The sequence below is a fragment of the Pelodiscus sinensis genome, chromosome Z (assembly GCF_052426305.1).
Source record: "Pelodiscus sinensis isolate ZL-2025 chromosome Z, ASM5242630v1, whole genome shotgun sequence".
Classification (NCBI taxonomy): Eukaryota; Metazoa; Chordata; order Testudines; family Trionychidae; genus Pelodiscus; species Pelodiscus sinensis.
The window spans coordinates 7,200,259-7,224,477 of NC_143085.1; the positions used below are offsets into that span (position 1 = coordinate 7,200,259).

Below are 24,219 nucleotides of genomic sequence, written 5' to 3' on the forward strand. Positions count from 1 at the left end.
GAAGAGATTGGGTATTTTTGGAAGAAAAGCATATTCTTCTGCCTCGCTACAGTTCCGCATTGCCAATTACTCTGCTCTTCTAGCAAAATATACACACAAGCTCTTTGAAAAAATTAGCATCTTTACTGACCAGTTACCATTAGAAAATAGAGATGCATACAAGGCTAATTTAGACGAGGGCTCATTGATAGCAAAAACAGCTCTCCAAGCTTCTCTCGACTGCAGATACTGTGTCCAGATCACTGGTGACCATCATTGTAATGTGTAGACATCTTGGCTTCAATTCTTGGGGTTTCCTAAAAAAGTACAAACAACAATAGAGGATTTACCTTTTGAAGGACAGAAACTTTTCTACTAATCAAGATGCATCACTACACACATTAAAGGATTCTAGGGTAACTCTTAAAACCCTGAGGATGTATGTGCCACAGCCCAAAAACTGTACCCAACCCTCAACCTATACCTCACAACAAAGGGGCTATGACCAGAGACGCAGACAGAAACAGCCCCACAGGAGGCAAATCCAAGACATCCCAACCATCTACATTGCATCATTTGTTCTGAAATATTGATCAAGGGTTCGACACCTTCTGCACGACGGGATTACAATTACCACAGCTTGATTCCATTCTATCTAACCTGGACCCATATTACAAAGAGGTGCTGGGAAATAATCTCACATGGTTACTGCATTCCCTTTCTATCTCTCTCTCTGCCCCCATGCAACCCCCTTTCCTATACCTCTTCCCACGAGATGCTCTTACAACAGGAGATATATAACCTCCTTTGCCAAGGAGCCATAGAGTAGGTACCAACTCAACACAGGAGAAAGGGATTCTATTCTTGCTACTTTCTAACCCCCCAAAAACAGGAATTGGGGGCCCATTTTAGATTTACAACATCTAAACAAATTCCTAAGGAAGCAACACTTCACAGTGGTCACAGTAGCAAAAATAATCCCAGCATTAGAAAAAGGAAATTGGTTTCAATTTACAAGATTACCACTACCATTCATCTTAGCAACAGTCCTGTGAGTATTTCAAAGGTGCTGTCAATGGCAATTGCACACCTAAAAAAATCAGGAGTAATGATTTTCCCTGTCTAGACAACTGTCTAATAGCGGCTCTGCGCTACCGGTGGCAACACTTTATACTGATCTCACAATAAGTTTATTCACTGCTCTGGGGTTTCAGATAAACAAAAATCTCACCTACTCCCAACTCAACAATTGGAATTTATAGGAGCAACTCTGGACTGTATATAGGCTCAATGGCCCTATCCATCATGGACAACTTACATAGTGAAACTGGTCAGACTACACATGCGTTGTCTCCAAGGATGGCTCCACACATTCTTTCATTCTCACAGACACCATCTAGGGAGGTCCCTCACCATTCCAAACAGCCTAAAACACTCTCTAGAATGGTGGCTACCACCACAAAACCTACGTGCAGGAGTATCTTTCCAACCAAACTTTCCAACCTCTCCTTCATTCATGATCACTACAGACGCATCTCTGGAGGGAGGAGGCGTGCACACCAGCAACCACATCATTCAGGGATGATGATCACCCAAGAAAATATCATCCCACATCAGTGTACTCGAGCCCTGCACGATCAGACAAGAGTGCAAATACTTCCTCCCGCTGATCCACAACAAATCAATAAGGATTCTTACGGCCAACACAATCTGTATATTTTATGAAAATCACTAAGGAGGAGCATGATTGTACCACCTATGCGGAGAGGTCATCGCCCTTTGGAATTGGTGCACGAGAAATCAGGTGGACATCTCTGCAGCCCACCTTCCAGGTCATCAGAACACTACTGCAGTCTACCTAAGCAGACATTTTCTTCAAAAACACAAGTGGGAGATTCACACACAGGTCATACATCACACATTCCAATCATGAGGCTTTCCAGAAGTAGGCTTATTCATGACATACCACAACTCATAATGTCCCAAATATTTCTCCAGAACTGGTCTAGGAAAAATTCCAAAGGACTTGCTCTCTTACTCAAGTGCAACTACCCCCTCATGTATGCCTTTCCACTCATTCCACTTTCAACGAAGTCCGCATAAAAATCAAACAGGATAAGGCTTGAATAATTTTAATGGCACCTTCATGGTTGAGACAAATATGGTTTCCTTACCTAGCTCAGATGGCCATAGCTCTTCCTCTCCTACTTCCAGACATTCCAAATCTTGTCTCACAGGACTCAGACCTTCTACTCCATCCAGACATCTAGCGTCTGCATCTCGAGGCTGGTTACTGAAGGGGCTAACTGCAACAGATTTAACCTATTCAGAAGAGGTTAAACAAGTAATCATTAATAGCCGGAAACAAAGCACTACATGCACATATTGACAAAAATGGCACTGTTTTTGACTATGTGCAGCAAAACATTCTGTGCTCCCTAATTTGGTGCCTCTCCCCAAAGTTCTGGATGATTTAATTTCTCTAAAAAAGCAGGGCCTCACTAATGCTTTCATCAGAGTGCATCTCACTGTAATTTCACGTAAGCATTCTCCCATAGACAACCATGCAGTCTTTGGGCATCCAACTCTGAAATGATTTTTAAAAGGACTGAACAGTGCTTTTACTTCTATGAAAAAAACACCTCCTTGGTGGGACCTTTATCTTGTCCTCAGATCCCTGCCATGGCAACTTTTCAAACCCTTGGCCACATGTTCATTGTTACGCCTGAAGGTTGCCTATCTACACTTATGGAAGATCCTCCTTTATGCTATTTTCCTCAAAGATAAAGTAATTCTCAGATCTCATACAAAATTCCTTCCCAAAATTGTATTAGCATTCATAAAATCATAGAATCATAGAGCTGGAAGAGACTTTAGGAAGTCATCAAGTCCAGCCCTCTGCCCAAGGCAGGACCAATCCCAACTAAATCAACCCAGCTTACTTTGTCAAGCCAAGACTTAAAAACCTCTAGGGATGGAGACTCCACTACTTCCCTAAGTAACCCATTCAAGTGCTTCACCACCCGCCTATCGAAATAATTTTTCCTAATATCCAACCTAGACTTCTCCCACTGTAACTTGAGACCATTGCTCCTTGTTCTGCCATCTGTCACTACTGAGAACAGCCTCTCTCCATCCTCTTTGGAACCTTCCTTCAGGTAATTGAAGGCTGCTATCAAATCCCCCCTCACTCTTCTCTTCTTCAGACTAAACAAACTCAAATCCTTCAGTCTCTGCTCATAGGTCATATGCTCCAGCCCCCTAATCATTTTGGTCGCCCTCCGCTGGACCATCTCCAATGCGTCCACATCCTTTTTATAGTGGGGCGGGGGGGGGGGGGGGGAGGGCAGAACTGGACACACTATTCCAGATGTGGCCTCACCAAAGCCGAATAAAGGAGAATAATCACTTATCTGGATCTGCTGGCAGTGCTCCTCCTAATGCACCCTAATATGCCATTAGCCTTCTTGGCTACAAGGGCATACTGTTGACTCTCATCCAGCTTCTCATCTATTGTAATCCCCAGGTCCTTTTCTGCAGAACTACTACCTAGCCATTCAGTCCCCAGCCTGTAACAGTGCTTGGGATTCTTCCGTCCCAAGTGCAGGACTCTGCACTTGTCCTTGTTGAACCTCATCAGATTTCTTTTGGCCCAATCCTCTAATCTGTCCAGGTCACTCTGGGCCCTATCCCTGCCCTTCAGTGTATCTACCTCTCCCCCAGCTTAGTGTCATCTGTGAACTTGCTGAGGGTGCAATCTGTCCCCTCATCCAGGTCATTAATAAAGATTGAACAAAACCATTGCTAGAACAGATCATTGGGGCACTTCACTAGAAACTGCCCACCAATCTGACATTGAGCTGTTGATCACTACCCATTGGGCCCGACAGTCTAGCCATCTACAGTCCATTTATCTATCCATCTTCTATCCATCGTACAGTCCATTTATCCAATCCATATTCCCTTAACTTCCTAGCAGGAATATTATGGGAGACTGTATCAAAAGCTTTGCTAAAGTCAAGATATGTCACGTCCACTTAATTTCCCATATCCACAGAGCCACTTACCTCATCATAGAAGCTAATCAGATTGGTCAGGCACGACTTGCCCTTCGTGAATCCATGTTGACTATTCCTGATCACTTCCCCTCTTCCAAGTGCTTCAAAATGGATTTCTTGATGATCCCCTCCATTATTTTTCCAGGGACTGAAGTAAGGCTAACTGGTCTGTAGTTCCCTGGACTGTCCTTCTTCTCTTTTTTAAAGATGGGCACTACATGTGCCTTTTTCCAATCATCTGGGATCTCTCCCAGTCTCCATGAGTTTTCAAAGATACTGGCCAAAGGCTTCTCAATGACATTTGCCAATTCCCTCAGTACCCTCAGATGCATTAAATCCGGACCCATGGATTTGTGCATGTTTAGCTTTTCTAAATAGTTACTAACTTGTTCTTTCCCCACCAAGGGCTGTCCACCTCCTTCCCATACTGCGTTGCGCCTAGTGCATTCGTCTGGGAACTGATCTTGTTTGTGAAGACAGAGGCAAAGAAAGCATTGAGTACTTCAGCTTTTTCCATAGCATCTGTCACTAGGTTACCTTCCTCATCCAGTAAAGGCCCCACACCCTCTCTGATTACCCTCTTATTGCTAACATGCCTGTAGAAACCTTTCTTGTTATCCTTTGCATCCTTTGCCAGCTGCAATTCCAATTATGCATTCCAACTCCCCTGCATCCTCGAGCAATATATTTATACTCCTCCCTAGTCATCTGTCCAAGTTTTCACTTCTTGTAAGCTTCCTTTTTGTGTTTAAGCTCACCAAGGATTTCCCCGCTAAGCCAATCTGGTTGCTTACCATATTTGGTTTTTTTGCTGCACATCAGGATGGTTTCTTCCTGTGCCTTTAATGAGGCTTCTTTAAAATACTGCCAGCTCTCCTGGACTCCTTTTCCCTTCATGTTAGCATCCCAGGGAAGTCATGTTAGTTCCCTGAGGGAGTCAGAAGTCTGCTTTTCTGAAATCCAGGGTGTGTATTTTGCTACTCTCCTTTCTTCCTTTGGTCAGGATCCTGAAATCTACCATCTCATGATCACTGCTTCCCAGGTTGTCATCCACCTCTACTTCCCCTACTAGTTCCTCCCTATTTGTGAGCAGTACGTCAAGCTGCGCATGGCCCCTGATTGGTTCCTTCAGCACTTGTACCGAGAAGTTATCCTCAACAGTCTCCAAAAATGTCCTAGGTTGTCTGTGTCCTGCTGTATTGGTTTCCCAATGGATTTCAGGATGATTAAAGTCTCCCATGAGAACCAGGGCCTTTGATCTGGAAGCTTCTCTCACTTGTCTGAAGAAAGCCTCATCTACCTCATCCACCGGATCGGCAGGCTATAGCAGACACCAACCATAACATCACCCCTGTTGCTTCCACCTATAAACTTAACCCACAGACTCTCAACAGCATTTTCTCCCTCTAAATACTGGAGCTCTGAGCAATCATACTGCTCTCTTACATACAATGCAACTCCTCCTCCTTTTCTTCTCCACCTGTTCCTCCTGAACAGTTTATACCCTTCCATGACAGTTCTCCAGTCATGTAAGTCATCCATTATTCCAATCAAATCATAGTTCTGTGACTGGGCCAGGGCTTCTAATTCTTCCTGTTTGTTCCCCAGGCTTCTCACATTTGTGTACAGACACTTTAGAAAGCCAGTTGATTGCCCTAACTTTTCCTTTTGAGTCAGGGGTCCTCCTTTGTTGCTCGCTTCTCCTTGTGTTTCTTTCCGGTATCCGACTTCCTCACTTTTCTCAGGGATTTGGTCACTGACCCCCAATAAACCTAGTTTAAAGCCCTCCTCACTATGCTTGCAAAACTGCCCACAGAGATGCTCTTTCCTCTCTTGGTTAGGTGGATCCCATCTCTTCCTAACAATCCTTGTGAACAGCGTCCCATGGAAGAAAAAACCAAAGCCCTCTCTCTGACATCACCTGTGCAACCACGCATTTCCTTCCTCAATTCAACAATCCCTATCTGGACCTTTTCCTTTAACCGGAAGGATGGACGAGAACACCACTTGTGCTTCAAATTCCTTGATCCTTCTTCTCAGCGCTACATAATCTGCTGTGACCTGCATTTGGGAAGGTCATTCTTGGCTGTATCATTAGTTCCTACATGGAAAAGCAGGAAGGGGTAGCAATCCGAAGGTTTAATCACTTTTGGAAGACTGTTGGTCACATCGTGAATGCGAGCTCCTGGTAAGCAGCACACTTCTTGAGACTGCAGGTCTGGACGGCATATGGATGACTCAGTCCCTCTTAGGAGGGAATTCTTGACCACTACCATCTCTCGTCTTCTTTTGGAAGTGGTGGTCATGGAATCCCCATCTCTAGGACTACACATCCCATGCCTTCCAGGAGATAATGTTCCCTTTCTAATTTCTTCCCTGAGAGGTCCCTGCCAAAGCATTCTTCACCGCATTGCCTGTGGAGAGAGCCTGAAAGCGGTTACGTACCTCTACATGAACGGGGAATACCTGAATTGGTTTTCTTCCTTGTTCTGTACTGCCCTGACAGGCTCTTCAGCCTGCTGTGCCTGCAGGATTAAACGCTGCCTTCTATTGAGGAAGTCTTCATCCTCTCTGATGGAATGTAGAGTCGATACTTGGGCCTCAGGTCCTCTAATTTTTTCTTCAAAAATGGTGACCAACTTGCACTTAGTGCATATGAAATCCCTTCTTTCATCTGGGAGGAAAACAAACACGGCGCATGCTGTGCAGGTAACAACAGCAGACCTATCACCATCCATACCTGCCTTCCTTCTGAGAGATTTCTCAGTTGTTATTAAATGCCTCCTTGAAAGGCAGGAGTGTAGTGAAAGGATTTTAAAGAATGGCGAGTGTATCTTGCGCCCTTCCCAACTCCCTGGTTGCAAGTTCCCGGGTCGCTTATTCACTCCTTTATAAAGCCCTGGATTACCTAATAGCCCCTCCCCCTGATTAAGGCTCAGCCAATGAGCAGAGGCTTCTAGATTTCAAACCCTGATTAGAAACTCACAGTTTCCACCTGCCAGCCACAGCACACGTTCCATGGGGGGAAAACTCAAACAGCCAAACACAAGCTCAGCATACAGCAAGAAAACCCCAAACACAAACACACACTACAGACAGCTACTTCTCTCAGGGGTCCTGTATTAGCTTCCTCCTTTACCTGGAGAATTCCCTCTCCAAACTCCCTGTTAGCAACCCCTGTTCGCATTCCACATTAATCAACCCTTATACATATCTGTCTTCTATCCCAAATCACATGCGGATGCCAGTGCTGCTCGTCTCCATATTTTGGACATTCGCTGAACACTTGCGCTTTACCTAGAATGAACTAAACAGTTTAGACGATCAGCTACTGAGAGGAAAACTCTAGGAAAATGTTCAAAAGATCAAGTTATATCCAATCAGAAACTTTCTAAATGGATTGCAAAATACATCAAACTATGCTACTCATTAAACAACATTCCCATGACCAATCATATATATACTTGGCCTTTCAGAGCAGTGTCTACATCCGCTGCATTTCTAAAAAAATGTCCCAATTACAGAAATATGCAAAGCAGGCACGTGGACTTCAGTGCACATGTTTACCAAACATTATGCATGATATAAATATGCCACTCCAGACATTTAATTTGGCCTACAGTACACATTGTACATCCCAGACTCACATCTGAAGCCACGCCTTCCATGTACTTGGGATACTGCTCCTTAGTCCCCTATAGTAGACCATCCACAGGGACACACCTTGAAGAAGAAGAGGCAGTAGCTGATGTTCTTCGAGATAGTTGTCCCTGTCGGTGCTCCACAACCTTCCCTCTTCCCCTCTACTTTGGAGTCTTAACATTTCTCCATGGTAGAAAAGGAACAGAGGGACTGTTGATGACATGTACGCCTGCATGCTCTCAACACAGTGAGACAGCATCACGTATGCTCATTGACACTTGGGGCACTGCTGCTGAAAATATCCAATATTAAGCGCAGAGCTCCAAAACACCTACAGTGGAGGATCCGCAGGGACAACCATCTTGAAGAACATCAATTACTGCACAAGGTGAGTTATTGTCTCTTTTGCTAACTTGTGTGTGCCTTTAGTCTCAGTAAAGAGTGACAATAAAAAGTCCAGTCCTGTTGTTCCATGTTGTGCTGCTTAAAAATGCACAGTGTTCTTTATAAAATAGAGAGGCATACAGGGGATATGCTGCCCTACCTCAGCACAAAACAGTGTTATTGTAGGGTTTTTTTGCTCTGCAGACTACACTTTCTCAGCTACAATTCTGTCTTGATCAAGAGAATGTATGGATATTTTCTCCATGGTTGGCATGCCTTTACTTGTTTCAGCTGTAGCACATTTCAGTTGAGCAAATAATTCTTTAGAAAAAGAAAGGAATGGCAATAGCATGAGAGAAACTCATGAAGGGTGCATGAAAAGGTAGGTATTGGACGAGTTGGATCCTTATTAGTAAGGAATGATGAAAGAAATGCATGTGGTTGGAAAATACATGGTGAAACTGATCAGCATTGAAAGATGTAATTGAAGATCAAGGGGCTAAGTGCACTTGTATATGAGAGAATTGGTATTAGAAGTCTTGGATGGCCCATGACAAATGGGGACTAAATCTCAGACCCCTGGCTAATAAAACCATATGCTCTACTGCCTAAGCTGAAACACTCAGGTCTGTTAGCCCAGTGGTTGTCAGAGATTCAAACTCATAAGCCAGTAGAGGTGAAAAGAGCACTATGCTTTGTAAGTGGGGATTGCATAGATGTAAGGAGAAACATCCTCAATAATGGGTAAAGGATGGGCATGGTTAGAGTGGGAAGACCTAAGCAGCAGGGAAAGGACTTAACATGACAAGTAAGATTTGTTCAATTGCCGAGATTGTCCTCAGTACTGAAGTTGGGGAAATCTATTCTTGGTGTCTGAAGTTGATATGGGAAAAGCATGTTCAGTTTCTAGCATAGGTAGATTGAGAGAAACTTTGCTAAAAGACTCATTTGTTGGCAGCACAATAAAGAGATCAGTTTACATGCTATGAGAATTGAAGCTAAATGAAGACCTAAAAGTTGACTGAATTGATTGTTGTTCCTTACTGTACTAAAGTCCTTTGCTATTACAAGTCTGTAGTCTGTTCTTGATCTATATATATTATACAGGGTATGCAGCCCACAAGATAGCTACTAAGATGTTACAATAGGTTAATATTCACTGACTGAAAGTAGAGAAATATGTTTTGTTTGTAACAGCTGCTTTTCACTAAAGGTTTATGGTCAGTTTTAGCTACCTTGGCTTTATTGTATAAAGTGCTGAAACCTATGGTAAGGTTATTTTTCAAAGTCATAGATTCCAAAGCCAGAAGGGACCTTTGTGACATCTAGTCTGACCTTATGTATCACATAGACCATAGAACTTTCCCAAAATAATTCCTTAGGCATGTCACTTAGAAAAACATCCAGCCTTGATTTTAAAATTATCATTGGTGCAGAATCCACCATGACTTTGGTAAGTGTTTCCATTGGTTAATTTTTCTCATTGTTAAAAATGTACAGTCTGTTTCTACCAATTTCTGAAATTATTTAGTTTCGACCTTCAGCCAATGCATCATGTTATACTTTTTGTCTATTCCTGTGACGTTTTCCCCCTTCCAGAGTTCAGTCGGCGTCTGAAAGAGCGAATGCATCACAATATCCCTCACCGTTTTAATGTGGGGCTAAATATGAGAGCAACAAAATGTGCAGTGTGTCTGGATACTGTGCACTTTGGACGTCAAGCATCTAAGTGTCTTGGTAAGAGCAGGGTGTGTGACTGAATGGAGAGCAACTGAATGCTAAAATTGAGGGTTAACGCGTCAAGTCTTTCAGAACAGATCCCCATATCCTTGAACAGCGAGTAAGGTTAGCTTCTTCACCAACAGCCTTGATTACATTTTCTGGATGTCGGTGAAAAGAGATGGCTCTATCTGGGAAGACAGGTGACTGAGTCCTTCTCCTAGCTATCCCGTGGTTCTTTTGTTCTTGCCTTCCTAAAAACATCTGGGAATTGGGACAGTGTGTGACTACCAGGAAAGTATATTGTTTTCTGGACCAGCACTGCTTGTGAGAATTAGAGAAATCATTCCAGCTTCTTTCTTAGTCCAGGAGAATATTTGATAACATATTTCACACCAGCAGAGACTTTACCATCCGGTACTTGTTCCCTGCCAAAAAAGATTGACAGCATCTCATAAGACACGAAAAGTAACTCCACATTTGAAAATATTAGGAGGCTACTAGGCTGAATCTGAGATGGTTGGAGGGGGAGAGAGGTGTCTCTGGGTGACAGTTTGGAAGCTGAATGCACTGGGCCATGTTTTCTGTTATATGTTCTTATAAAGTTTTAATCTCTCAGAATGCCAGGTGATGTGTCACCCAAAGTGCTCAACGTGCTTGCCAGCTACATGTGGACTGCCTGCAGAATATGCTACACACTTTTCTGAAGCCTTCTGTCGGGACAAACTGAACTCACCAGGTTTGCAGCTGAAGGAGCCAAGCAGCAGTTTACGTCTGGAAGGATGGATGAAGGTGCCAAGGTATAAGCACGAGTCTGTGCCAGAGCAGGTGGTAGCGCTTATGGAACTGTACCATAAATTATCCTAGTCCATGAGTCAATTTCTCTGAATTCTCTCTGATATTTGCCATTGCAATCTTGTGTTACCTGTGAAATTTATCTCATGGGGATTTGCTCACCACTTTAATTCAAAATCTTGATGGAAACTCTGATGTTCTTTTGTGCTTGCTGTGTTTTCAGAAATAATAAGCGTGGACAGCAGGGCTGGGACAGGAAATTCATTGTCCTGGAAGGAACTAAAGTGCTAATTTATGATGCTGAAGTCAGAGAAGGTAACTTGACCCCTGCAACAAATAAGACTTGTCTTTTCTGGTTTTTGACGTTATTTATTTTATTGAGAGGTCTAATTAATGTGTTCACATTAGCTGTTGTTAATTTGAACTGATGCGTGTAATAAGACAGAACTAGTTCCCCCCCACCCTTTAGGATTTTATTAGCATTTCATTCTTTAAATATTAGAAGTAACCTTGTGCTCCAGGTATGAAAAAGCCAGTGTGCTATCCACTTCCTTATTCCAGTTCTTCATTATTTTCCAACTATTTTTTGGGGTTTTTTTTTGTGTCTTGTTCTCATTAATTTTTCACGTCCCTTCCCATTCTCCCAAAAGCTGGACAGCGGCCTGTGGAGGAGTTTGAACTGTGCCTTCCCGATGGAGATGTGACTGTTCATGGAGCTGTAGGGGCTACTGAACTTACAAATACAGCAAAGACAGGTGAGAATCAGTGCAGCTGAGGTTGAATGGATTTCAACTGATTCATGAGTTTGAGTTGGCATCCACCAGCAGTTAACTGTGGTAGATCAGATGTCATTCTGCAGTTAACCTTTTAAACTACTGTTCTGTAACATCATAAATCTTTCTGAGGTTACCTCCATTTCAATTAGGCATGCCTTGTGAATAGTTCAGACATTTAGTGTTGGACCCACAAAGTTGATTGCTTCCCTCCTGATGGTTGAACTGTGAATGAGGTACTCTTTCATTCAAATAGAGGTAAACCTTAGAGTGGCTTTATAAAGTTATTATAAAGCACTTTTAAACATAGTTCAAATAGTCTACTTCCTTCTGTGCCCTCAGCCAACTGAATTTTCAACTTGCATGTCTTGGCAGTGTTCTAGCAATAAACCTTTAACTAAAATTAATATGACACACAATGGAATCAGTTATTCTCTAAGAAGAAGAAGTAATACATGTAGAATATTGGTTGTGTATATGTGTAATTGAACTGATTTAAAGGTCATGTATCTCTTGGGTTTAATATTAGAGGGTATGGAGTTCAGATATCAATAGTAGGAATGTAACTGTTTCTTAATACAGATTATTGAATAACAAAAGGAGACTGTCTTCTAGTGTTGCTTAAGCCCTGCTCTCACCAAGACAAACATGGAAGAAATCACTTAGTGACTTGCTTTTGGGAAGCATACATTGTGGAATAGTGCAGAAATAAATATCAGGGATCTCTTCAGTCATAGGATTTTTTTTAAAGGACTTTCTCTATTGTAGATGACATTTCTCTTCCTCTCTGAATTAAGGGTGATAGTTAATCTTTACTTAGCAGACAGAAAGATGGAAACCATATGCATAGTGCTATCTATTTTTTAAGCTTTAATAGCTAGTCTGCAGCCTGGAATGGAAAAGTCCATCTTTGCTAATTGCATAAATTGTAGCAGTAAAAATCCTGTTATGGTGACATCCTATTATGGTGACGTAAGGATGACAGACGCTAATTTAAGAAAAGTGAAATTGTTCAATATGCTCATCAGCATTTTGTTCTCTGTGCAATCCTTAGATGTGCCATATATACTAAAGGTGGATTCTCATCCGCACACTACATGCTGGCCTGGTAGGACTCTCTACCTACTAGCACCTACGTTCCCTGATAAGCAGCGCTGGGTTACTGCTTTGGAGTCAATAGTGGCAGGAGGGAGAGTTTCCAGGGAAAAAGCTGAGGCTGATGCTGTAAGTACAAATAGATTATCTCATAATAAAACATTCTTGGAGGAACCATTCTGAAATATTCTTTATTAGTATCTGATGTGCTGAATTTGAAATGAAATTAAACTAGTTAGTATTATTTGTCATTAATGTCATGTAGTAGGATTACTGTGAACGATGGTTTACAATGAGATTGATGCCTTCTCTCAGAGCAAATCTCAAAAAAAGGCTTTTTTTCCCTCCTCTTTTGTGGTTTGTTAGCTGTTTATTCCTGACAAAAATAGGAAGTTAAGTAGTCTCACTGCTGTTTCATTTAGAACAAACCTGAAGCCCTATACCTCTTCTGAATACAGGGAGATTTTACTTTTTGGAATCTTATATTCAAATTTTGGTTATGGAGACAATGGAAATCTGACTAGCAGCAGTAGTCCAGGATGTTAATTAGAACTCTCTTGACTTCCCAAATATGACATTGTTTGGCCGTTTCTTTTTGGAAAGTTTTGATTTTCTTTTTATAACCACTTTATGAGGGCTAAGACACACCAGGATTTCTTAAGTTCTATCACTTCTCAAAAGTTCCTTGTTCAAGTAAGTGTTGGCATGTGTATGTTTCATGATGGGACCTCAGTGTCACTCCATAATGAACTAGTAAACTTCTGCTAACTTCTGTATTACTAATAGATTGATGTAGCTGGTGTAGAGACTTCTTTCTGTTTGTGCTCAAATAGGGAGACATGCATGCTTGTGTTCTCAGTTTCATAATAGCTGTGTCTTGGTAAGTCGCAGCTTATTCATCTTTGCTGATAGGATCCTGACAGGTTTGAGACACATTTCATGTTGCTCAACTCTACTTTTCCATGGCTGAATGTTGCGCATCAGTTGATAGTTGCAATTCAGATAGTGTTACATTATTTAGTTTTAGTTACAATCAATGCAGCATGAATCTGGAAGCAATAATGTGTGTTAAAGTTTTGAGATGTGAGTGTACATGCTAGCTCTTCTAGGAGATGAGGAAAATGCAGGTCACTGTGAGTCTGTGCTAAACGTTGTGTAAGTGTTTCATTTGTGTTTGCCTAGTTAATCATACTGAATTTTCTTTGTGTCACTTACAGAAGCTGCTTGGAAATTCTCTGTTGAAGCTTGAGGGGGAAGACCGTTTGGATATAAATTGCACAATGCCCTTCAGTGACCAGGTGATGACACTTGTGCACAACATTCAGACTAGTCACTGTATACCTTGCATGAATGGAGTATATGCATCCAGACTTTTAAATAGGAGCCTTTTCTGCTAGGTGGTTAGATTCCATTTGCTATTGGCTGGTATTGTGCATGAGTTAAATTTAGTCTTGAAGCATTCCTGTGTTGTTCTTATACAGTGCTGACTATTCAATTTTTGTCTTTATAGGTTGTACTTGTTGGTACAGAGGAAGGTCTCTATGCCCTGAATGTGTTGAAAAATTCCTTAACACACATTCCAGGACTTGGTGCTGTTTTCCAAATTCACCTCATAAAGGATCTGGACAAGCTTCTCATGATAGCAGGTATGATGGCAGAAAGATGGCAGCTTCTGGCTTTTGAGGAAGTTTTCCGATAAATGTTCTAGATTGTGACGGTTAAGGGGAAATTCTATACAATGCAAAGTCAGTGGAACTTGTTTTCCCTGAGTTCCGCTCTACTTTTATATATGTTTTTTCTGTGGTGCTTATCAGAGAATCATCTCAGATTCTTGTGTACAATAGTGAATGAAGTAGTAATGTTCACAGTATCCCTACACATGCTCTCTGTTTTTACCTGAGTTTCTGAAGTTAGGCTTCTTAATCTATATTTTTAGCACCCAAATAAAAGTGTTCTGATTAGCAGAGGTGCAGGTTCAGTGCCATCACTGGAGTCACCCATAAACATTTGTTTATTCCCACATCTCTCCTGGACACTCTGGTGGTCTGTACAGGGGAGAGGAGCCATTCTCTTACGCTCAGGCAAAGCCAGTCAAGATCCTCCTGCTGTTTCTGCAGCTATCTGCTGAGCAGTGAAAGCAGGGAGGGAATAAGAGCTGTAGGGCATACCCCCAGCACACAATGGAATTGCTCTGGAGGCTGCCCAGTAAGTAACAGTCCAGGGTGGTCGAGTCTTCTATTTCCTCTCTGAAGAAAGTTGACGCAGACGCATAGTTTTAAAGTTGCAAGGCCTACTTCAGGGAGTACATTTTCAATTCTTAACATTCTTTTCATCATTTTTAACAATTGTCCTGAAAGGCCACAGGTTGGGCACCACTGCCCTAGGATCTGTATTGCCATGATGACCCTCTAATGCTTTGAGAGAGTATCCCACAATCCTAGCCCATGTGATATAACTAGCAGTCCTTTTGTCTCCTGCTTTTTATGTCCCTTGGTCTGCATGCTAATTGGAGCATTGTACTTTTTGAGTGATGCTTAGCTCTTGGTCCTTTGACTAAAAGAACTAGATAGCACAATTGAATGTCTACACCTTCTGTATCATGTTTGAAGGCAATTAACAAAAAAAGCTTCAAAAATGTGTTGTATGATATTAAGTTGCCCCAGCTTTTAAAACAGTACTTCAAGTTAGTAAGAAAGAAAGTCATTATAGACCAAAAATACCCTGATGTGATTTTGAAAAGGTGATATTACTGTCAGGACTCCAACATGGGTCAAAGTGTTTCTTAACACTAGCACTGTGATGCTCCACTATGAATTTGTGCGGGCAGAAATGACAGAGCATCTTTCACTTGGAAAGGAGGAGCCCTCCTGGCTAATGTAACAACACATAGAAATTTTGTCCAGCTATAATTAGAAATTGTAACCATCCAAGAGACACTGCTTATTTTCCCAGGTGTATTTATTACTCCTTTTTTAAAGCCCTCTCTCACATGGAGTTGTTTTTTTTTTTACCTATACAGTGTTCTTTAGCTGTTACCACAGTAACAAATCCATAATGAGAAGCTGCTGCTTATGTAACAGAATAGGCTCTTGCCCTGAAGAGTGAAATTGGCCCCCTGCTTGATTACCTTACATTGAAAAAGCGTAACTGTTTCTGTCTTCAGGAGACGAAAGGGCTCTATGTCTTGTTGATGTAAAGAAAGTGAAGCAGTCTCTAGCCCAGTCTCACCTCCCAGCCCAGCCGGATATCTCACCAAACATCTTTGAGGCTATCAAAGGATGTCACCTTTTTGCTGCTGGCAAGGTAGGATATAGCTCCTTTATGCCCAGAGTTGTCCCTTAATTTATCTATGGCTCCCAGGCACAATTAGATAGGCGAAGAGCTTCCCAGATTTAATCTTCATCAAATCATCATCTTTTTTCTAGCCTTTATCAGCACAGGCAGGAATGACATTCTTGTTTTTCATATTTTTCTCCAAATAAGGGCAATAAAAGGGAAGAGAAGAGTATCTATTTGTAGGCTTTTATGATTAATGAATCTTTTATTCCTCTGTCTTTGCTCGTGAATGCAGGATAATCCTTTCCTAGGTAGTAAATTGCTCACACAGCTGTGTTAGTCAACAATGCTCATTGTGTTTGCTAATTTCATTATGAAACACTTGACCACTGCAGGTGATTTCAACAGGAACTGCTCATGCAGATTACTCAGATCCTAGACAAGTTGAGCAACGTTCATTTCAAAGCACAATTTAAAATGCATATTCAAACCTGCCTGGGTTAATTTGTGTTCATTATCTCTCTTCATAGAAACATTCTATTCAAAGCTCTCTATTTTTTAATAAACTTGCTTAAACTACAAAAGAAATCACAGAAGCATTTTAGGTGTACTCTGTCTTTAAGAGTGTGAAAAGACTCTTCATTGTTTCACTCATCTGCAGTTATACCATTCTTTCCTATTACAAATATTACACACTCATCTCTGCCAGTGTCTAGGTACCTCCCTCCACTGTTTTTCATGTGTTCAAAATATTTTCCATAACTTGCATGTGAACTTCTGTATTGCTGTCTCTAACCATCTCTTTCACTTTCCTGTAGGTTGAGAATGGACTCTGCATCTGTGCAGCCATGCCCAACAAAGTGGTTGTTTTGCGTTATAATGAGAGCCTCAGCAAATTCTGCATCAGGAAGGCAAGTTCATTGATTTTTCTCAGTAGTTCATATATTTGTAACAATCCAGTAAAGCAGTAAAATTGTTCTGTGAATGTATCAGTAGGATCTTAGCTTAGAATGTCATGCAAGAGGAAGATTGAATTTCTTTTTAATGAATATGCCCATCGAGTCCATTCATGCTTGATGTTTGAGGACATAATGCTTCAAGCCTTAAAGGATGAAGCCATCAGGACTTTTCCTTACTTGCTTCTTACCACCTGTGGCAGTGAGATGAAACCAAGCAGGTGTCCAATATACTTGATTCTTGAAAGAACCTAATTGGTTCAGTTTTAACCAACTTTGTTGGGGAAAAAACCCTCATTCTGTCATTTAAAGTGTAACCCTTCTGTCAGGTAGCACCGGCAGCAGCTGGGGCCAGGTTCAATATCTAGGGGTCCCTTTTCATCCATCTGACAAAACCGGCTCGAGCCCCCACCCAATAGCTTTGAAAATTCACGCACCCCTGGGTGCTCTGAGAGGCAATGCTTCCTCACTCGCAAGCACAGAGTCTGAGTGTAGAAAAGAAACTTTTAATGAAAGAGAGAGAGAAGTCACATGGCATTAGCTCTGGAAAATACCATAACCAGAATTCATACCCCCATGAGTAAGCGTCCCAGCTCAAATGGATTGAGCAATGTCCTTTGCCTCTCAGACTCATTAGTGCAACAATGTAAGGGTCCCATTCACCTACCCAAACTTTCTCCGTACCCCACTTCAAACACCCCACATACAGCTCTGTCCAGTTAGTGGGGACCCAGAAACATCACCCTGATGACACCACTCACTGAGCCTAAGGTCATGCCACCTTTGTGCTGCTCCTGTGGGCCGCTTGCTCCACCAGCTGCCCTGCTGGCCGCCTGCTCCTTCTTCTGCCGCCCGCCTGTCGCTCTCACCAGCCACTCTGCTGGTTGCCTGCCGCTGCTCCTCACTAGCTGCCCTGCTGTCTGCCTGCTGCTTCTCCTACCAGCCTCCTGCCGGTCACTCCCACCAGCCACTCTGCTGGCCGCGATGGGTCTGGCTCCAGGTCAAACCTAGGCTGGCAAAAAGATTCCAGCTTCCACTGGAATAACAAAAAAACTTCTAATGGAGTCTGCTTTAGATCTATCCTTAGAACGGGGGTGGGGGAAGAGACAGGTTGAACCAGTCTTACAGCTCATCCTGGCAGGCATGAAGCAGGCTGGCTCAAGCCCTTTCCCCCCAGCTCCGTTCACTCAGCTCTGGAAGGGGGAGGCTTATTTATCTGAAACCCCTTACAATGATGGTGTCTCTCCTGCAAGCACTGGGGTCATATTTTACAGTTCCTACATTTAGGAGTAGCATGGTTTGTGACCCCACAACAGCCAAATTAGTTACAATAGACCACATTCCATTCCAACAATTGACCCTCCATCATCCCTGGCTGAATTGGATTTAAATTCCTTCCCCATCCCAGCATGAGCTGTATTTCCTTCCCCATCCCAGCATGAGCGGATAACAGTTAATTATCTTGCAGGGCTACACAATTTAATTGAGCATACCCACCACCAGGGCTGCTCTCTACTTTTAGCTGGCTGATTGCAAGCAATAGTTCATCCCCTGCTTACAAAAGTATGTTCAAAGACTAGCTTTGATTGAACACCCCCTCTTGCCTTTAGGGCCTGGAGGTGTACAATTTTCTAGTGTCTGAACCTAGTGCAGTACATTGTAGTCAGATTGGAGTCAAATGCCTTGCCTGAGGTACCTGAAATTGGCTTAATATGTAACACTACATATAAGCAAGGATTGCTGCTTTACTCTGAATCTCTTTCTCAAATCTCCTTCACTAGGCCATTTGGCGAATACCATGGCACATTACCCAAGAGTGTTAGTCTAATCCATAACTGACAGTTGCAAGATCTGTCTGAAAGAAACAAATGCAGTCTTTTGGCTTTTCACAGATGCTGTAACTGCTGCTGCCTAACTTCTAAAGATAGCTGGAGTTCAACCAAACCTGTTGTGTGTACACCTGTCTTCTAAATAGCCAGCAGAACCCCCTTAGAGAAGGAAACTCCTGGATATAGCAAGCAATTAATACTAGTTCTGCCAGCAAGAGCACTGTTCCATCTGCTGAAGATTGCAGCCTCACAGTCTACAGTTAAACCATTCAGCTCCTTTTACAGAGAGAAATATTGTCACTCAGAACACTATGTAATAAAATAAATGTTTAAAAAAATACAGGGGAACTACCAGAACAGAAAAGTTGAATAAGGATAATCAAGGCTCATGCCAGTGTGTCTTGTCCTTCTTTTCCAGGAGATTGAGACTTCAGAGCCCTGTAGCTGTATCCATTTGACCAATTACAGCATCATTATCGGAACCAACAAGTTCTATGAAATTGAGATGAAGCAGTATACTCTGGAAGGTAAGAGTCATTTCCTGTCACACATTATACACCTCTGAGAATGTTCCTTTGTTACTTGACTAAATAAAAGGGAGCAAAGGGATATGAACTTATAGAAAAGCTGGTGCTGACATGGCCATTCCTTTCTCCTCCTCTACAGAGTTTCTTGATAAGAATGACCACTCCTTAGCCTCTGCTGTGTTTGCTTCTTCCACCAATAGCTTTCCAATCAGTATCATACAGGTGAACCCTACAGGACAGAGAGAGGAGTACCTGCTTTGTTTCCATGGTAAGTGCATCATACAGCTGCTGGTCTAGTTTGATCATCTGCACAGCTATAGTGATGGAAGGGTAACCATTCATGGACATTATTGCTGGAAATGGCATGCCATGAAAGTGCTGGAGGGAAGGAAGTTAGACTGGATCATATTATGCATTGTGAAATATAAAATTCATAGACCCTAAAAAAGCAATTAGAACCTAAAAGAGCAAGATCTAGTTGGGATTGGTCCTGCCTTGGGCAGGGGGCTGGACTTGATGACCTCCTGAGGTCTCTTCCAGCTCTAGGATTCTATGATCTCGTCTATTAAAATCTGTTGGTCAGATTCCTTCTGATTTATGTTAAAATCTCTGTCTCTCTGTCAGTTCTTCTTTGAGTGTCTTTTGCATATCCCCACTCATGGGATGTTCAGAACAGCACAGCTCAAACCGGTGGAACTCCAGCTAGAAGTAGCCATTGGCATTCCACCTCCTTTGTCCATCTCTCTCCTGAACATTTATACTTTTGTCTTGAAAAAGACAGTGTATTAAGGATTTATCTTATGACATGTTTTGTGCCTACAAAACTTAAGTAATACACATTGTTTGCCCAGCATTATGGTGATCAGCTGTGGTTCAGAAAATTCCATAGTCCTGCTTCCCAAGGTTGCCAGATTTAAGAGGTTCAAGTGTAGTTAGCAATTTGTTATTTAGTTACTAGTGCAGTATTAGATTAAGTTAGTTGTAAGCCTACAGATGAGAAGTTTCAGAGCCAAAGAATAAAAAGCCCTTTTTTAAAAGATGTGTGTCACATCCTGTAGTGTTTGTGGTATCTGACACTCATGCTAGATACTTGTCATCTCTGTGTGAGGGACACTCACCTTCAAATTGTTAGTTTGTTTGACTTACTCAATATTAGCAAAAATGAACAGGAAAAAAAGGCTTCAGACCATTTTATTACATAAGAACATAAGAATGGCCATACTACAGGAGTGAGCAATAATTTTTGGTAGGGACCACCCCAAGATTTTGAAAAGTGGTCAACAGCCACGCTTTTCTGTCGAGAACATGTGGGGTCTAGGATGGAGGTTGGGTGCAGAAGGGCGCATGGAATAAGGAACTGAGGTGCAGGAGATGGTGTGAGGTCTGAGACTGAGTCTGGATAAGGAGGGGGTTGTGACCTGGGTCAGGAGATTGGGGTGTAGGGTTGGAGGGGAATATGAGTGCAGGAGAGAATTCTTGTCAAGGGGCAGGGCTCTAGGAAGAAGTGCAAAGTCTGGGAAGGAAGACCTGGGAAAAGGGGAATAAGGGGGTGCACACTGCAGAGGGTTTGGGGGGCTACAGAGTTGTGACCTGGGGGAGGGAGTTGGGGGTACAGGAGAGGCTGAGGTGCCAGAGGCAGGCACTAGCTAGGAGGCACTTATCTAAGGTAGCACACTCAAGGCAGGCTGGGCTCAGCACACTCAAGGCAGGCTGGGCTCCCTGCCTGCTGCAGACCCAGATCACTTTAAACTGTGTGCTGTTCCTTCCACATGGCTCTCAGCTCCGGGAGGGGAAAAGGCTTGTGCTGTCCTCCTCCCCCAGAGCAGCGTGTGCTGCTCTTATTGGTTGGTTGTTTCCATCATTTAATACAGAGAGGATTATGTTTTCCAATATGCATTGCTTTGTATTTATCAATATTAAAAACTTCCTGCTTCTGATGTACTCACTTTGCTATTACTTTTTGAATTTTTGCCTAGCTATTCTTCAAATTCCTTTTGGGTCATTCTAAAGATATTTTTACATTTCATTTCCTCATGAGTATTTTGATTTCCACTTTTTGAATGATGCCTTTTTGTCTCTTGTGCTTATTTTAATTGATTATTTAGCCATGCAGATTTTTTTTGGTTCTCTTATTATGTTTTTTCATTTAAATTTGAGTCTATATGATAGTGTCTTTAAAAAGTTTCCATGCAGTTTTCAGGGACTTCACTTTTGGCACTGTGCACTGTGCCTTTTAATTTCTGTTTAACTAACTTCCTCATTTTTGTGTAGTCCTCCTTTCTGAAATTAAATGCTGTGGTCGCTTAGGACTAAATCAAGAATTGCCCCTTCTCTTGTGGGTTGTAAAACTAGTTGCTCCAAGAAGCAGTCATGTAAGGTGCCCTGAGATGACATACCCAATCAATGTGGGGATAGTTGAAATCTACCATTATTATTGAGGTTTTTTTTATTTTTATAGCCTCTCCATTTTCCCTAAGCATTTCAAAGTCACTATTACTGTCCTGCTCATGTGGTCGGTATATATTCCTACTGCTATGTTCTTATTATTAAAGCATGGAATTACTATCCATAGAGATTTTACGGAACAGTTTGAGTAATTTAAGATTTTTTGTCGTTTGATTCTACGCTTTCTTTCACATATATTCCTACCTTTCTCATTTAAACTAGAGGATTCTTTAAGTGATGCAATGACTTCCACAAAAAAATTGCTTCTTTTGTCTCAGGAGAGAAACAAAGGGTTAAAAGAGACTTTTTAATTGAATTGTTTTGTTGACCCTTTAGTCAGATGTCCTAGATGTTCACAAACCATCTTTAATGTCAACGGGAGTAATCTTTTAGGTATTTACAGAAAGCACATGTTTATGACTATTATTTCTGGGTTCCACCTATTTGGAGATGACAGGTTCCTACAAGTGTAAGGAATAATGACTTTCTTACTTAGTATAAAGGAGACATTAGCTGCAAAAAATGGACTATTGAAATTATTCCTAAGCATTCTGTCAATGAGAGTAATTTAATTCTGTCTCCCATAGCATTCACCAGCAGCAAAAGATGGTCCTTGTACTTCTTTTATCAAAACCTACTTTTGCCTGTCTTCCTGCCTTTTTAAAAAAAAAAAAGTCCAGCCATATGCAAATGAGACTAGTGATTTGTTCTCTGCAGAGTTTGGTGTCTTTGTGGATTCCTATGGAAGGCGCAGTCGGACAGAGGACCTGAAATGGAGTCGTTTGCCTTTGGCTTTTGGTAGGTGTTGAATGACATTTACCAGTTTTGTATTGTTTCCAACTAGTTCCAGTGTTCAGCATTCTGGGAGTAACAGCGCCAGTGGAAAGCTAAGTTCCTGTTAAGCTGCACAGTTTCCCATTACAGGGCTGCAGTAGAGAGAGATGTCTCTCCTGAAGCCCCAAAGTTATCACAACAAGCAGGGAGGCACCTCTGTCCACTGGGCCTGGTGAGGAGCTGCCTCAGGTCGAGGAGAAGCTCCCCTACTTATAGGCCCCAACAGGGAGCTGCTGCAGATGGGAGAGAGGGGCCCCTCCCTGCTTGTTGCTTCAGCTATGTTGGGGGGACAATGGGGCTCCATGTGCTGTGGAGCCTCATGTGCCCTTCCTTCTCCCCCTGGAGCTGAACTTCCTGGCCACCTCTTGCATGCAGCATGATGCCCCAGAACAGGCATCACTCATTCTGCCTTAGCACCCCATCCAGGTGAGCCTGAGCCCCAACTTGGAGCCACTTCCTGCACTGCAAACTCTTTATCTCCAGCCCCACACTCCCATCTCAGAGGCATATTCCCTTCCCTGAGCCCTTCCCCAAATTCGTAGTTCCCTCTTGCACCCCAAGTCTCTGGGCCCATCCCAACCCCCTCCCTCACCTTACAGACTCGTCGTGTATTCCAAATCCCTCATTCCCACCCCGCAGACTGGAGTCCCCTCTTGCACTCCGAACCCTTCCTCCCCCGAGCCTTCACACTCCTGCACCCCAACCCTCTGGCATAGGCCTGATCCCCCTCCCGTACTCAGAACCCTTTAGCCCCACTCCTGCAATATGTAGATAGTTGTATGTACAAATATATGACACATCACCTCCACATTGCTGCACATAACAAAATTCATTCCACTCAGAGGTGGAAAAAATTGGAAGGAACACTGGTGAGAAGGATCCTCTTCAGATTGTGTTTTCTAGTGGTTACATCCATTTCGGTTTTTACTTATTTGTAATAGCTTTTCTGAAGCATGAAGAATAAGAGAAAAACTAAATTAAAGTGTATATTTGATTACTGTTCCCAGACTGGCTGTAGCTAAATTGGCCTTTGAAATTTTTAAGAGTGCCTGGTCATCTCTGAAATTTTTAACAATCTGCCATATCAAAATTAAACCAAAGGAAACTTGTACAGTGCCTAATAGAATTTGTCCAGTTAATAGTCCATTTTAAAATCCTTTTTGTGTGATGTTATTACTGATACAATGGTATGAGAGCAAACAGCTACAAGTCAATGATTCTTTAAGATTGTTTCTATTTAACATTGTAGTATATAGAAGAAAACACATCCTTAGTCTTCTCTATGGACTGCAAGAGAGCAGGAAAATGTTACTTTTGTCCTGCAAGATTCCTGACTTATGTCGCTAATGTAGAGTCTGTGCATGGTGTTCTTTCTCTGCTGCAGCCTACAGAGAGCCCTACCTGTTTGTGACCCATTTCAATTCTCTTGAAGTGATTGAAATTCAGGCTCGTGCTTCTCTAGGGTAAGTTGTGCTCTGCTCAGCACTTTGCAAAGTAGAACTATGATTTGCTGCAGGGTGTTTTCCAAGAATAATGTACTGCAACCAGATTATAAAGATTTTTTTCTTTCCCCTTGACACTCAGCACTCCTGCACGAGCCCACTTGGATATCCCAAGTCCTCGGTATCTGGGGCCAGCAATTTCATCTGGGGCAATTTATCTGGCCTCTTCCTACCAGGACAAATTAAGAGTGATCTGCTGTAAGGGAAATCTGGTGAAGGAGTCCAATAATGATCATCACAGAGGATCCTCTGCTACACGCAGGTACGAGTTACTGTGCTATACTGAGTCCAAGCCTGCCAATGGGGGTGTGTGCCTTCGGGCCCAGAAAATTACTGCTACTACAGCAGCAGCGGTGGCAAGAGCCATGGGCCCTTTTGAGTCACCACTGGAATGCCGCTCTGAGG

General features: G+C 42.4%; 1 protein-coding gene across 6 annotated transcripts in view; it reads left to right on the plus strand.

The window, feature by feature from the left end:
- Window positions 1–24,219, plus strand: part of CIT (citron rho-interacting serine/threonine kinase) — a 150,541-nt gene that overhangs the window by 119,173 nt on the left and 7,149 nt on the right. For all 6 annotated transcript variants that reach the window (XM_075898126.2, XM_075898129.2, XM_089775208.1 and 3 more), the window contains 14 exons: window positions 9,663–9,800; window positions 10,402–10,582; window positions 10,801–10,892; window positions 11,228–11,332; window positions 12,405–12,574; window positions 13,663–13,743; window positions 13,956–14,091; window positions 15,609–15,748; window positions 16,540–16,632; window positions 18,925–19,033; window positions 19,173–19,301; window positions 22,196–22,276; window positions 23,697–23,775; window positions 23,897–24,076. In XM_075898126.2, coding sequence (XP_075754241.1) covers window positions 9,663–9,800; window positions 10,402–10,582; window positions 10,801–10,892; window positions 11,228–11,332; window positions 12,405–12,574; window positions 13,663–13,743; window positions 13,956–14,091; window positions 15,609–15,748; window positions 16,540–16,632; window positions 18,925–19,033; window positions 19,173–19,301; window positions 22,196–22,276; window positions 23,697–23,775; window positions 23,897–24,076 — 1,714 coding nt within the window. The remainder of the gene's footprint in view (window positions 1–9,662; window positions 9,801–10,401; window positions 10,583–10,800; window positions 10,893–11,227; window positions 11,333–12,404; window positions 12,575–13,662; window positions 13,744–13,955; window positions 14,092–15,608; window positions 15,749–16,539; window positions 16,633–18,924; window positions 19,034–19,172; window positions 19,302–22,195; window positions 22,277–23,696; window positions 23,776–23,896; window positions 24,077–24,219) is intronic.